This window comes from Phoca vitulina, unplaced genomic scaffold, assembly GCF_004348235.1.
Source record: "Phoca vitulina isolate PV1807 unplaced genomic scaffold, GSC_HSeal_1.0 scaffold2, whole genome shotgun sequence".
Classification (NCBI taxonomy): domain Eukaryota; kingdom Metazoa; phylum Chordata; class Mammalia; order Carnivora; family Phocidae; genus Phoca; species Phoca vitulina.
In genome coordinates this window covers 49,115,119-49,129,484 of record NW_022589705.1, presented here as the reverse complement: position 1 = coordinate 49,129,484, position 14,366 = coordinate 49,115,119, and the positions used below count along the sequence as shown (strand labels likewise).

Genomic DNA, 14,366 nt, shown 5'->3' with positions numbered 1-14,366 from the left:
AGCTGGAAGCAGCGTGGGGACAGCCTGGCCTCAGTAATGAATGATGTGCTGGGTCACAAAAGGCAGCAGCTGGAGATGGTCAGCCCGCTATACTCCTCACAGCAAATTCTTTGGAAGGGAAATCTGAGTGGCAGACCTGTAAGCCTGCTACAGTCCACTTTTTATGCCACAGATACCCTTCTCCACACACGTCTAGGGAGCAGCTCTTCCACAGTTCCTGTGAGCCTCTCTTCCTGAGAGAAAACTTCAAAGAGAGAGGTTAACGGGGAAAAAAACTACATCTCCAGAGGCTATAGTTGGTCTCAGAACTGTAAGTGGTTGGTATTCATTGTTTCCTTCCTGCACTGTCCCTTCTAAATTCCCCTCATCCTTAACTATCACCTCTGTTGAACCTGTTGGCTTACCTGGCAGAATGACCCAAACCTTCATTCCTGAGGGACCTAATTCCATGGTAATCATCCTTCTCAGGTTAACATTGCTACATGTGTCCATTCATGATTATAATTGGTTAAGGAAGTACTAAGAGGCACCCAAATGGATCACCTTGTGAAAATGCAACCTTATCTCCTCCTGCTGTTCTGGGTCTATTACGCCAGCAAAGATGGTGACTTCTCTCCCTGCCTGCTGGCTATGCATACAAGGAGTCCAAAATACTTAAGCAGCAGCCCTAGCTTAAGTTCAATGGAAGCTTTGCTGTCACCCTGGCAAGAGTGTACTCCTTGTGGGGATAAGAACTTCACCCACTCTGAGCTCAGAGTTGTAGGGATAAGAAGCAAAATGTCCTCCAGTGGATCATTGGTAGTGATGGCAAGTGGGCCATAACTGCTTCTACCCTTGAGTTTCTGTGTACAGGTATTCTTTCATTTGGAGATCCAGTGCTATATAGAGGTCTTTGATTCAATGCATATACTGTATCCCAAATGAGGTCATCCTGTGTTTACAGAGTATTGCCTCCAAGATGGTATTTCAGCTGTGCTTTAGTAAGCTGTTCCAACATTCTATTAGGCTGGCTATTTTAGGATGGTGAGGGATCACTGGATTATGTGGTCAAGGACCCAATCTTGGATCTCTTTCACTGTAATGTGGCGTTCCTGGTCAGATGCTATGCAATATGGAACTCCATGTCCATGAATCAAGCATTGTATAAACTCCTAGATAGTGATGCTAACTGAAGCTCTTCAGGCAGAAAAGGAAAATCCAGACCTAGAATAGGTATCTATCACTGTGAGGATGAACTTCTAGAATAGGTATCTATTGCTGTGAGGATGAACTGCGGGCCCTTCCAGGACTGAAGAGCTCAATGACCACCAACTGGGTATTGATCTCCATGAGGAATAGTGTCATACCAGGTCTCAGTGTTGGTCTCTACTGCTGGTAGGTTGGATGTTCTGAGGCAGCAGTAGTTAGATTGGTCTCTGGAAGTAGGCATTCATGCTGTGGAGCCCATACATAGACACTATCTTTGACACCACAGCCATTTCATTTCTGTGTCCCTTGCGTCAATTCTGGGATGACCAATGATGAAGGCTGGCTAACATTGACTAGCCGAGTAATTGTGGCTAATTGTTTTCTCAGTACCTTTTCCAGTGTAGATGCTTTTTGGTGGGCATTAATATGTAATACACACTTCGCACTTCACATCCGCTTCCATATGTCCATCCACATGTTTCCACTGCAGACTTCCTCGTCTCTCATCTTCCAGTGGGACGACTGTTTGAGCTAGAGTTTGAGCTACACCTCCTGCCAGGCTCTTTTCTGCTCCAGTTTCTACTCAGAGCTGGCAGGTTTCCATGTCACCAGGTCAATAGGCTGGAATATAGTTCCACTCTTAGGTATAGATTTGGTTGCCTCCAGAACCCAAAGTTCACCAGGTGTTGTGCTTCTTTGTTTGTAGCAGGAAATATAAGATGTAGCAATTTGTCTTTTACTTTCGAGGAGATGTCCTGACCTGCCCCTGGTCAATGAACTCCTAAAAACTTTCTTGAAGTGGTAGGTCCCTGAAGCTACATAGGTTTTATCTTCCACCTTCTGAAGCTCATGTGCCTCCAGCATACAAACCAACTCTTCCTTGTCCTGCCAGATCAGCATTCTATCACTAACATTTTGGATTGATGTGATGATGCAATCTTTGAACTGTATTATGACAGAGTGTGGAGAGTTAACACAGCCCTGGGGTGAAACTATAAATGAATCTTGTTATCCATTCCTTGTCATGGTGAACTATTCCTGATCCTCTTTTCTTTTTCTTTTTCTTTTTTTTTTTTTTTTCTGATCCTCTTTTCTGATTGGTATGGAAAAGAATACAATCATCAAATCAATGTTTGCATACTACATAGCTGAGGCCTTGGTGATCTGTTTACCATCAACATCCTGCTTGGCATAGCAACAGCAATGGAGCTACTACCTGGTTGAGCTTGCAGAAGTCTATAATCATTGTGCAGGATCCATGTGGTTTTAAAGGTATCTGATTGGTGAATTAAATGGAGATAAGAGAGGGACCTCTACATGCATCCTTTAAATCTTCAGTAGTGGTTGTATTAGTCAGGATTCTCCATACTGATAGAACCGATAGGGGGTGTATATGTTTTAGTAAATAAATTTTTTTTTTTTAAAAAAGCATTTTTTAAAAGATATTTATTTGGCTCATGTGACTGTGGAGGCTTGGCAAGTCCAAAATCTGATGAGGGACACCAGCAGGCTGGAGATTCAGGAAGAGTTATAATTCGAATCCAAAGGCAGTCTGCTGGCGAACCAGGAAGAGCAGATGTTACAGTTGAAGTCTGAGGCATAACTCCCTCTTATTCAGGGGAGATCAGCTTTTTGTTCTATTCAGGTTTTCAACTGATCGGGTGAAGCCCACGACCGTATGCTTTACTTAAGTCTACCAGTTTAAATGGAAATTTCCTCCAAAAATACTCTCCTAGAAATATCAAAAATAATGTTTAACCAAATATCTAGGCATTGTGGCCTAGCCAAGTTGACACATAAAGTTAATTATCACAATAGAACTGCCATCATTTTTGGGATGCAATATTATTTTTCATTTATTATCATGGCTTGGGGAAGTGGTAGCTTCAGAAGATTCCTCTTGGCCTTCCCCGATATGATGGTTCTTACCCTACTGGCCAGGGACCTAAATGAGTAAAACTGTCATGAATGTTAATCCTAATTTTTCACCAAGGATGAATGAAATGACCACCAGCTAGGGTCATGAACCCAGTAGACCCAGACTATATTTATTAACTGGGTCTCAAAACCCTTGATGGTCATGATGACACTTAAGGTTTTCAGTTATCAATATCAGCTCTGAAAGTATGTCCAGAAGTCCTCAATATGTGCAGTCATCCTCCTTTGTCCAGTGCATAGTCACCTGTGGAAATGGCTGAAGGTCCCTTTGGGGCAGGACTGGGGAACTTATTACAGTTAATACTTGACCTGGTTTTGTAGGGTTCTTCCCCCTTGGGACACAGCCATCTTTCAGTCACCGCATTCTCGGTCTGAAAATCATCTCAGAATTGGTGCAGCCACTATGAAAACAATATGGAGGATCCTCAAAAAATTAAAAATTGAACTACTATACGATCCAGCAATTGCACTCTGGGAATATATCCAAAGGAAATGAAAACACTAACTTGAAAAAATATCTGCACCCCCATGTTCATAGCAACATTATTTATAATAGCCAAGACAGGGAAATGACCTAAGTGGCCATCGATAGAAAAATGGATAAAAAAGTTGTGGTATTATACACACATATACAATGGAATCAGCCATAAAAAACAAGGAAGTCCTACCATTTGTGACAACATCAATGGACCTGGGAGACATCATGCAAAGTGAAATATGATCTGACTTATATGTGGAATCTAAAAAGAAAAAAAAAAAACCCAAACTCATAGAAAATGAGATCAGACTTGTGGGTACCAGAGGTGGAGGGGTGCGGATAGGAAGGTGGTCAAAATGTACAAACTTCCAGTTACAAGATAAAATGAGCACTAGGGATGTAATGTGCAACATGATGATCATAGCTAAAATTGCTATAGGGTATATATGAAAGTTATTCAGAGAGTAAATCCTAAGAGTTCTCATCACAAAGAAAAAATTTTTTCCTTTTTTTCTTTCTTTTTTTTTTATCTATATAAGAAGTTAGATGTTAGCTGAACCTATTGTGGCAGACATTTCACAATATACGTAAATCAAGCCACCATGCTGTATGCCTTAAACTTATACAGGGATATACGTCAATTATTTCCCAATAAAACTGGAAAAATGTTGAATTAAAAAAAGGGGACACACCTTGTGGTCACTTCAAGAGATTAAAAAAATTATATCCATGGTTATATCCAAAATTATATCATTAATAAATTATGCTAATTAATTATTTTAAATTTGTCTCAGGTTTAGAAACTGAGCATGAATTTTTATTGGGGCACCTACCCCTATCTTCCCGCTTCTCTGTTCTTGCCTGTTTCTGATTATAGAGGTTAAATGGCACTCTCATTCATTGTCCTATTTTGCAACTAAGGACATCAGATTCTCTTAACCATTTCCACAGCTTTCTATGGGTCATGCTCCCTTGACAGCTATTCCAATTTTGCTGGTAGTTATAGTAATGGTGGCCCCCCCCCCCCGGCTTCTGGCAGTTAAGTTTTGTTATGTGGCTTCTATTATTTTCAAGTGCTATCATCCCTGTTGGTATGAATGAGCTTAAATCTGTGACAGCTTTATCTCTGGCCTGTAAGGAGTGCTACCACTAGACTTCTTAATGATGCTGGTGCCCCTCTCACCAGTGCACTGAGGATGGCCTTGGAGAACAATGTGTTCTCCAGGCCCTGCTATGGAACATAATCTTCTGGTGGGTTCTCTGGTCTCATGTTATGAAGCCATTATAACATACTCCTTCCTATAGCCCTTTTATTTCTTCCTCTACCGTCGGTCATGGCAACTCGGGCATTTCAACTTCAGCCTTCTAGGTTTCGAAGAGCCACCCTACGGTGGGTTTGCCCCATCCTCTGAGGTGGAGGGTAGTCCTTGCAATGGTATTAAATCCCACTTTCCAAGAAAGTGCTCAAACAGGCTCTCTGTCTCTCACAACTGTGCCTTTTACTCTTTCATGCTTTCTCAGTTTCTCATTATCCCTCTGCAAGGCATCAGTAGAACTTTGATATAACCAGTCCACACCACTATACTTGTAGGCATTATTCTCCCCATATCTTTCAAGTGTCTAAGTCATCATACTAGCAAAACTGTTTCCCTCTACAGAGATGCATTCCCAAGTCCCCAACAGTGAAATCTTCAGCAATCCTGGGGCTTCCTTGTGCCAGGAACTTTCTGTTCCCCACATTCCACTCAGGATGAGGTCCTACTTGCCAGCCAAGCATGAGTGAACAATCCCTAAACCTAATTTTACTGTCTGCTTTCTTGGACCTTTTTTTTTTTTTTTTTTTTTTTACCAACTGTGTCAGTTGGGTCCTCTGGGTAGCAGACACCAAACCAAAATTAGATGTGCAAAAGATGTATTGAGAAAACATCTGCGAAGGATAAAGAGGAGGGGAGCAAGAGTAGGTGCAGAGACCCTTCAAACCACAAGGCAGGTCTGACACCTGTTAAAGGAGAGAAGATCAGGTAGGAAGAGCCCCGGGCCACAGTGCAGCTTGGAGAAAGTCTGGCCAGGCAACTGAGGAGTCCCCAAACAAAGATTGCCCACTGGAGAAATCTTAGGTGAGGCAGAAATGGCCCAGCTATAGGGCCCCACTGGGTTTAGGAACTGACTGGGAGCCTCCTGCAGGGAGAATGGCCTCAGTATGAATGCTGCGGGCCTGGAGATGCAGCAGCTAGCTGGAGGCGGTTGGCCAACTATACTCCATACACTCCTTGAAGGAAGAGCTGAGTGGAAGAGCAATGCAATCAAGTCCAAGGGGTAAGAGCAGGAAGGAAAAAAGCCACAACCGGGAGGCCAGCTGGAAAATGGAATGGGAGCGAGCCAAGGAGCATTGTGGATAAGCAGGCATTGTGCAAATTTTACCTTTATTTACATGTGTATGGGTTGGATGGACTAGTTTAATGTTACGACAGGCATGAATGAGTCTGTGAATAAATGGGCCTACAGTAAGAAATGAGGCAAAAAAAAATCTATAATAATTAGACACAAAAATTAAGAAGGCATAGCTTTATGGAGCCTTTTAATGTAGGAAAAAATCATTCTATAATCCTCAGTATACCCAGAGAACAATCACTCTATTATTGGAATCATCGCAAAAAAGATAGTCAGGTTGAGTATTATCTGTCCTGTGAAGTAAATATATACTCCCTTATATATGCATTTTAAAAAGATTTTTAGCAGAATGATTTTTTAAATGTCACTTGCTTAAATGGTATCTCCCTCCAGTCTACCCAAAAACTTTACAATTTAAAAAGATTGATTTCCCTGCTGGACAGCTGGGTTATACTTTATTATCTTTCAAATATTCATGCCCCCTGTTTTATTGCTTTTTCTACAACTTTATAGCTACCACTTTTAAAAATTACATTTTTGATAGAAAGTGTATTAGAAAGTGATAGAAAGACTTCTGTAATTCAGGGTGTGAAAAGAATTCAAACTTCAGTGACAAAATGTAAAATTCTTTTTATATTATTTAATACAATTCAAAGTTCAAGGGAAATGTTTGCAGTTCACATATTTACAATTTTCAAAATATATTTCATAACCTTGGAAATAAAAGTAAACATAAAGTTAGAGCTTATAAATATTTTAAAGACATGCTTAGATTATGACAAAAGCAAAGTCTATAAACGATATTTTGTGGTGACTGAAATGAAACTCAGAAAAGTCATTTGTATTAAGTAACATCCTTTAATTGTAGGTACTCTTGGGCACTGTGCTTTACGGCCTAAAGTTAGACGTTGTCATTAAATTTTAAGCAACAAAAACATTTATCTCTCTGTTACCATGAGCACCACCATCATCTGATTCATCTTATTCATCCTTCTTACCACTATTATATACTAATATAGAAGTAATGATATTTATAATAGTACACCTATTATTACTCCATCAATACTTCCACATTCCCCTTGGTGGCTAAATGCAATAAGAAACACAGGGAATTTGGCAACAGACCTGGGTTTGCGTTCTAAATTTGCCTCACACTAGCTGCATGACTTCACTTCATTATGTCAGCTGCTAACATATAACATGGGGATAATAATACCAACTGCAAGGGTGGTCATGAGAATTCTATACATGTAAATCACCTATGTGGATACAATTTCTATTTTCCTGCCAAATCTCCTCACTATCAGAGGATGATCTTCTTTCTGCGTCATGGAGAAAATTAGAGGGTACAAAGTTAATCTCACCAGTTCTTTTTCATAGATTAGTCTCTAGTCCCTTTACCACTTTCTTTCTTTTTTTTTAAATTTTATTTATTTATTTGAGAGAGAGTGAGAACACAAGCAGGGGCAGAGGAAGAGAGAGAAGCAGACTCCCCTGCTGAGCACAGGGCTCGATCCCAGGGCCCTGGGATCATGACCTGAGCCGAAGGCAGACGTTTAACAACTGAGCCACCCAGGCGCCCCTCTTTAGGGGGAGTTGTTCCTATTCGAAGATACCAGCAGCTTCCTAGCTGCCAAATCCAATTACCTCCATTTCAGTCCTCGTTCTGTTTGCCCTCTCTGCTGCATTTACACGTTGACTATTCTCCTTCTTGAAACATTTTGCTTTCTTGGCTTCTCTGAAGCGACACTTTCTAGTTCACTTCCAGGCTTTTTTTTTCTTTCTTTCTGATTTTGGGTATCTTTTATAGCTGGCATGTCATGGAATGCAAGGTCAGTAGCAAAAAGCAGTGGTGAGTCAGTTCAGCTCGCGATTCAAGAAGCAAGCCACGAAAACAACCAAGACCAATACTGTGAAGACACAGAAGCCAAGGAGGGGAGGTGCCAGAGGCTGTCACAGAGAGCTGGAGTCAAGAATCAGGAGCTAGAGATCACCACTAAGGTAACTGGAGATAAGAAAACAGGGAGAAATACCTAATGTGATATAACTATGTTTGCTGGACATCCTTTTCATTTTTACCTGGTGCTATTTTTACGAGCGCCGTCTTAACAGCACTGCCAAGTTACCATCCACTTTCTTTCCTTTCGGGCTTTTAAATGTTGTTCCCTAAAGTCCTATTGCTTGGACTTCTCTTTCAGTACACACTGAGCCTGGATGATCTCATGCAATCTCATTTTGACTACCTGGTTTTCTTACAGTTTATGGGCATATGTATCCAGATGTCCTGCAGTATTTGAAGCTCAGATGCCTACCTTGAGCTTTGTATCTTCTTAAACTGTTCCCTCCTTCGTTTGTGGCATCACCCCCATCCAGTCTCTCATATTAGAAACCACGATGCCATTCTTCACTTCTTTCTCTTTGCTGACATCCAGTAAGTTGCCAAGACTTCTAAAAATAATTAATGAGAATTTACTACTACTATTATTTCTACTCCCACTACTGTGGCTGCCTTTTTATCTAGCCCTTGAGCTAAGCAGTCTCCTAAGCCCTTTCTATACATTACCTCATCTAATCCTCATAATAGCCTTTAATAATAGCCTGTGGGTGCTGTTATTATCTCTGTCTAGAGATGAAAAGTCTGAGGCTCGGCATATTTGAACTATTCTCTTATGTTTTAAATAGCTTGCTCCCGTTACACAGAATTGGATCCAGGTATTTTAACTCCAGATCCTGCTTTCTCCATCACTATGTTCTGCTTCTACTGTGTTTCTCTCAAGTCTCACAAATCTAGCCCCTCCTTCAGCTACAGTTACACAAGTTCACATACCTGAGCTCCAAAAGCCGATGGATTTGCAAAGGAATCCTGGGGCCCCTGCCTGCTCTGTGACTTTGAACAGGTTACCTTCTCTGCCTTTGATTCCTCATTGGTTAAAAGTAGGTACTAGCTACATTACACGTTGATTATAGGGTTTAAAATTAAATAATATAAAGAAATTAAATAATATAAAGAAAAAATAAAGAATAAAAGCATAGGTGACCTATGTAAAGCTCTATACCCTTAATACACAATAGGTTACATGACACTTAATACCTGTGTTACTGTGTTACTGAAGTATTCTACTTCAGTATAAGCCCTCAAATGTTTTTACTGCGTATCAAAAGATTTCTAACTGGTGTCCCTAACATAAGACCTGCTAAGATCATTCTCTCAGTTGTTGTCAGAATTATTTTTTTTAAAGCTATATCTGATCATGTCATTTGCTAAAAGCCTCTAATACTGCTTTTCTCTATGAGTTTGCCTTTTGTGCCATACTAAAGCGCTGACTTAAAGTGGAATCAACTTCTTAAAATGGAATGGCACTGGCCATCTTTCTCATTTATTTTTCTGCTCATCTCTCAAAAGTAGCACAGCCTTCATTAACACCAAACTTATTATTTCATGGACATGCCAGTCCCTTTGATGCTTGTGGGTCTTTTTCTGTTTCCTGTTTTAAGATTTTTTTTTTTTTTTTTTTTTGTGAGAGAGAGAGCACAAGAGGGGGGAACGGGAGAGGGAGAAGCAGACTCCCCGCCGAACAGGGAGCCCGATGCGGGACTCGATCCCGGGACTCCAGGATCATGACCCGAGCCGAAGGCAGTTGCTTAACCAACTGAGCCACCCAGGTGCCCCTCTGTTTCCTGTTTTAATATTTACCCTTTGTCACCTAGAAAACTCCTGCTTGTCTTCAAGACCCAGTTCCTCATGATACCTTCCCCTGCATCAAAATCAAACACTCCTCTGTGCTATTAAGAGTCCTTTATTCATAGTACTTAATCATGCCAAATCTGCGGTTACTGAACTGCAATTACTTTCCTCAGGGAAAAGACCATTTCCAAATAAAAATCAATCAAATTTGGTGTGTGTTGTACAGTACCTGGTACATTGCAGGTAATTACTATACATCACTGAACGAACAAAGGATACTTAAAAGATTCTTAGAGTTGACAGGACTTTTCATATGCTTAACCTGTTTTCATCACATTAGCGTAATATACAAGCATAAGATTGTTTGGCTACAAGAGGCTCTATTATTATCAACTGGGACTTATTAAACTTCTCCAACATTTTTCCCCAATTGCAGAGCTTTAAAAATACATAAAAACAACCACCAAAATTTTTTAAAATAAAAGGCACAAGTGAGCACTGCTCAAGTTTTAAGAACAAGGTAATTATACAGATCATGATAATTACCTGTGGTTATAGGTAAATACGTTGCAGCTTGGTAATTGTACGCCACTTCAGGTTCAGATTAGAATGTTCCTCTAATTTGCCATGGGAGCTGCTATTTAAAGAGTCAGGCTAAAACCTGGAATGAGAGGAACTCTTTGGAATTATAGTAACATGTCCAAGTCTTTGCAGTTTCCATCCATTTCTCTCATGTGGCAATAATAATCAATTCAGTTAAATAATTTAAAAATCAGTAAGTTCTATTGTTTCCCCGAATTCCTTGGAAACAGCTCAGCCAGAGTAATGAGGAAAATCATTGATTAGCAAACTAGAGTGGTGTTTATCAAAATGTGAGTAATGATTCATTAGCATATCAACCCAGCAATTAAAAAAAAGGGAATAGAATAGAAAATACTAGAATGTGCTGCATCAGGTTAAGAGTATGTTGTTTCATAAAATCTTTGTTACATCTATATGTGTGTGTGTTTACTGGGTTGTGATGTAGAATGTATTTCCCACTATGGTATACATCTCTCACTGGACTGGGAAGTCGTTTGAAAGCCACCACCCTATAGGACACAGCAATATTGTTCCAGGAGTGGGATCACATTCAAGTACCCACTTAATAAAATTGCTTTAATAACTTGATAACATTGTAATCACGCCCCTCTTGGGGCCCCAAACTCTAATTATATAACCATAATTCCAAAAGCATAATCAACACCTGATTCATTTACTGGACTTGGCTCAAATAACATTTAATTATTTCCAAAGTCAAACCCATCTCTGAGAGATGCATATTCACTACCATAGAAACTATGCCAAAAAATTTGCCAGAGATTCTGAATACTAAAAAAGCAGTTTGAAAAATATTTTTAGCAAAAGCAACATCACTAAACTTAGACTCAGAGCACTATTTTCTAGGGCTACTCCTGAAGTTTCTGTTTGCCTGTTTATCACATTTAATTATAATTATCGTATAATTTTCTCCCAATGAGACTGAGTCCCTATCACACAGAAACCTTATTTTACTATTTCTGTATTCTAATGCCTGTGTGTGTGAGTGCATATATATGTGTGTGTGGTGTGTGTGTCTGCATATATATATGTGTTTGCATGCTACACACTTAAGATGCTTAGTCCTCTCTGATAGTCATTTGGGCTGACGCCAAAGGTTGCTGACGGTTTGATCTGTAACATCACTTTGAGCATAGTTCTACAATGTAACTCTCCCTCTAGGTTTCAATTAAAATGCTTCAAGTAAGGTATTCTCCAGCCCCCTGCCGTAGCTCCTCTTCCATGTTAGTCTTTGCTTCAGTATCGCTTTATATGTTGCACATGCAACCATTACATTTTAGTAAATTTACGACAGGGAAGGGTGAAGAGCACAGGCTTTCTAGTACACAGCAAGGAAAATGTTTTGCCATCAGGTTTTTCCAAATATATAAAATTTCCTCCAGAGTATCTTTGTACTCCCTAGAAAATCTCAAACTTTATTTTTCATTGTAAACTCAAACTTCTTTGCCAAATATGCACATCTTGAGCACAGAAGGTTAAGGTCCGGAGCCCGCAGGGCACCTTCCTGGGTTTAGGGGAGCCCGAATTGGCGTCTGCAGCCCCCGAGCCGCCCCAGCGCGGGAGTTTCGAGGAGAGCCCGGGGACAGCTGGGTGTCACGTGGGGGGGCCGCGCGGGGACAGGAGCCTGGGGTTCGAGGTCCCCCCCCCGGGAAGCTGCCGCCAAGGGGCCGCATACCCGGATACCAGGCCTGGGGGTTCGTCTAAGGCCTTGCGGGGAGGGGAGCCGACGGGCCCGCGGCCGCACAGGTGTCCGGGTGGCGGCGCCCCGGCCCCCACCGGCGGGGCGGGAGGCAGGGATGGGCGCCGCCCGAGCGCGGGGGCCGGGGCCCGAGGGGGAGGTCCCCGCGAGGTGGTTCTCGGGCTCCTCCTCGGCGCTCAGGTTTCCTCTACCGCCCGCCGGCTGCTGGCTGCTGCGCCGCCTCCCTGCCCCCTACGGCCGGGCCCACTCTGCGGCCTCTGCCCGCCTCGCCCCCGCCCGGGCCTCCTCCCGCTTTCTCTCTCCGCTTCCCCTCGAGCCTCCGGAGGAGCCCGCAGCCGCGGGGCGCCGGGGAAGATGGCGGCGGTGGCGGGAGGCGGCAGCGGCGAGGGGGGCGCGGGCCTGGGCGGCGCGGCGGGGTCGGGGTCGGCGCTGCGCGGGCCGGGCCCCTCCGGCGGCGCGAGCGAGGACGCCCGGGGCCCCGCGCCCAGCGCGCTGCACCCCGAAGAGGTCGCCGCGCGGCTGCAGCGGATGCACCGGGAGCTGAGCAACCGCAGGAAAATCCTGGTGAAAAACCTGCCCCAGGACAGCAACTGCCAGGTACAAGGATAGTGCTGGGAGGCGACCCGTCCCGGGGGCATCGGAGCAGGGCTCCAGTGGGAAGCTGCCCGGAGGCGTCCAGGCTGGTGCCGGGAGCCTTGGAACGGTCGAGGGGAGGAGGGGGAGCGGTGCGGAGTTAGAACCGTCTGTCGCTTTTGCAAAGCCCCCAGGTTTCTGAGCCTGCGGTCCCCCTGCGAGGGTGGCAGATTGAGAAACTGAGGCTCTGAGAGGCGAAGCGGCTGGTCCAAGGTCACGGGAATCCGGGGAGGCTGTCCTTAGCCCGCCCCGCTCTTTTCTTTCCCCTGTGGCCCTTGCGTGTGCGGGGCAAGGAGAAAGGGTCGCGGGAGTAGTAGGGGAAATGTAGGTGAAGGAGAGTGGAGGTGAGCCAATGCAGCACGGTTTTGGGGGGTTCAAGTTTTCAGGGGGTGGAGGGTCCCTCCGGGGTCCTCCGGACTTGGGTGTGCCGTGGGGGGCGGGGTCATGGGAGACCTGGAAGTGAGTTTTGCTGTTGCAGAAGCACTTGCCAAGTTTGTATGGAAGGACTCTGTCCCCCTCCCCCCTCCCCAGGTTACCAAAGCCCCGGAATGGAGAGGTTATCGCTGAGCTTTGGGGAACCTTGCGGCCACCTCTGCCATGCCAAGTACTGGAGGATTTGTTACTCAGTGACTCAAGGAGGCTTAAAGATAGGCTACTTTGAGTCTTTGATCCAGATTAACTGGTAACTGTTGCTTCAAGATTAGAAACTTTGCATCTGTTTAACTTTAGTGCCAAAGTCTACATGCTCATTGTAGAAAAGCGAGAAAATAGAAACACAAAGGAGAATAGAAATCACCTGTATTTTTTTTCTCTTTTTACTTGAAGTGTAGTTGACACGCACAGTGTTATATTAGTTTCAGGTGTACTACATAGTGGACAATTCCATACGTTAGGCATTGCTCACCACGATGTTACCATCTGTCACCATACAAAGTTATTACAATGTTATTGACTAGTTTCCCGATGGTGTACTTCGCATACCCGTTATTTACTTATTTTATAATTGGAAGTTTGTGCCTCTTAATCTCCTTCACCTGTTTCGTCCACCCCCCCTCCCCCATCCTTCTCCCTTCTGGCAACCACCAGTTCTAGGAGTCTGTTTTGTTCTTTTGTTTTTTTAGATACCATGTATAAGTGAAATCATATGGCATTTGTCTTTCTCAGTCTGACTTATTTCACTTAGCATAATCCATGTTGTCACCAATGGCAAGGAAATATTTCCGTATTTCTGATACTTAAAAACAACCATTGTTAACATGAGATATTATCCTTCTCCCTTTTCCTGTGCCTATGTATACATATGTATTTTTGTTTCACCACAAAAAAAAAAAAAAAAGGAAAGAGAGACACCATGTCTTTGTACTTCAGAGTTTCTTGATTGTCTAGATGTTCATGTATATGTCATACATAGCTTGAATTTGTGTGGATGGGGGAGGGTGGGCTGGTAGTGGCAGATTTGGCCCGATTTATGTAGTTTCTCCTGTAACAGGATACAGGGAATTGCAAGTGGGCTGGCTGTTGATAATTGCAGGGCAGTTCTTCCATAAGACCCATAAAATAATGAGAGCAATGCCTCATTATTACGTAATTAGACCTTACAATAAATGAAAGCATATAACCTTATAATCTATATACACGAGGGGCCATTTTGTTTCAAAAAGCAATGTAAAGAAGTCTCTGTCAATACAATGTATCTCATCCCTCTTTCAGCTCTTTCCATTATTGACCACTTCCCATCTGTCAGGTAATATTTT

At 42.9% G+C, this 14,366-nt stretch overlaps 1 protein-coding gene across 6 annotated transcripts in view; it reads left to right on the top strand.

Moving 5' to 3' along the window:
* Window positions 1–14,366, top strand: part of RAVER2 (ribonucleoprotein, PTB binding 2) — a 125,549-nt gene that overhangs the window by 16,130 nt on the left and 95,053 nt on the right. Inside the window, exon 1 of one of the 6 annotated variants that reach the window (XM_032427241.1) lies at window positions 7,679–7,996. The exons of 1 other annotated variant lie outside the window; for it this stretch is intronic. In XM_032427241.1, coding sequence (XP_032283132.1) covers window positions 7,811–7,996 — 186 coding nt within the window. In that variant the 5' untranslated portion in view covers window positions 7,679–7,810. Of the gene's footprint in view, window positions 1–7,678; window positions 7,997–11,856; window positions 12,577–12,598; window positions 12,957–14,366 lie in introns of those variants that run through there. 4 more of the 6 variants (XM_032427232.1, XM_032427225.1, XM_032427215.1 and 1 more) reach the window with 4 other exon arrangements.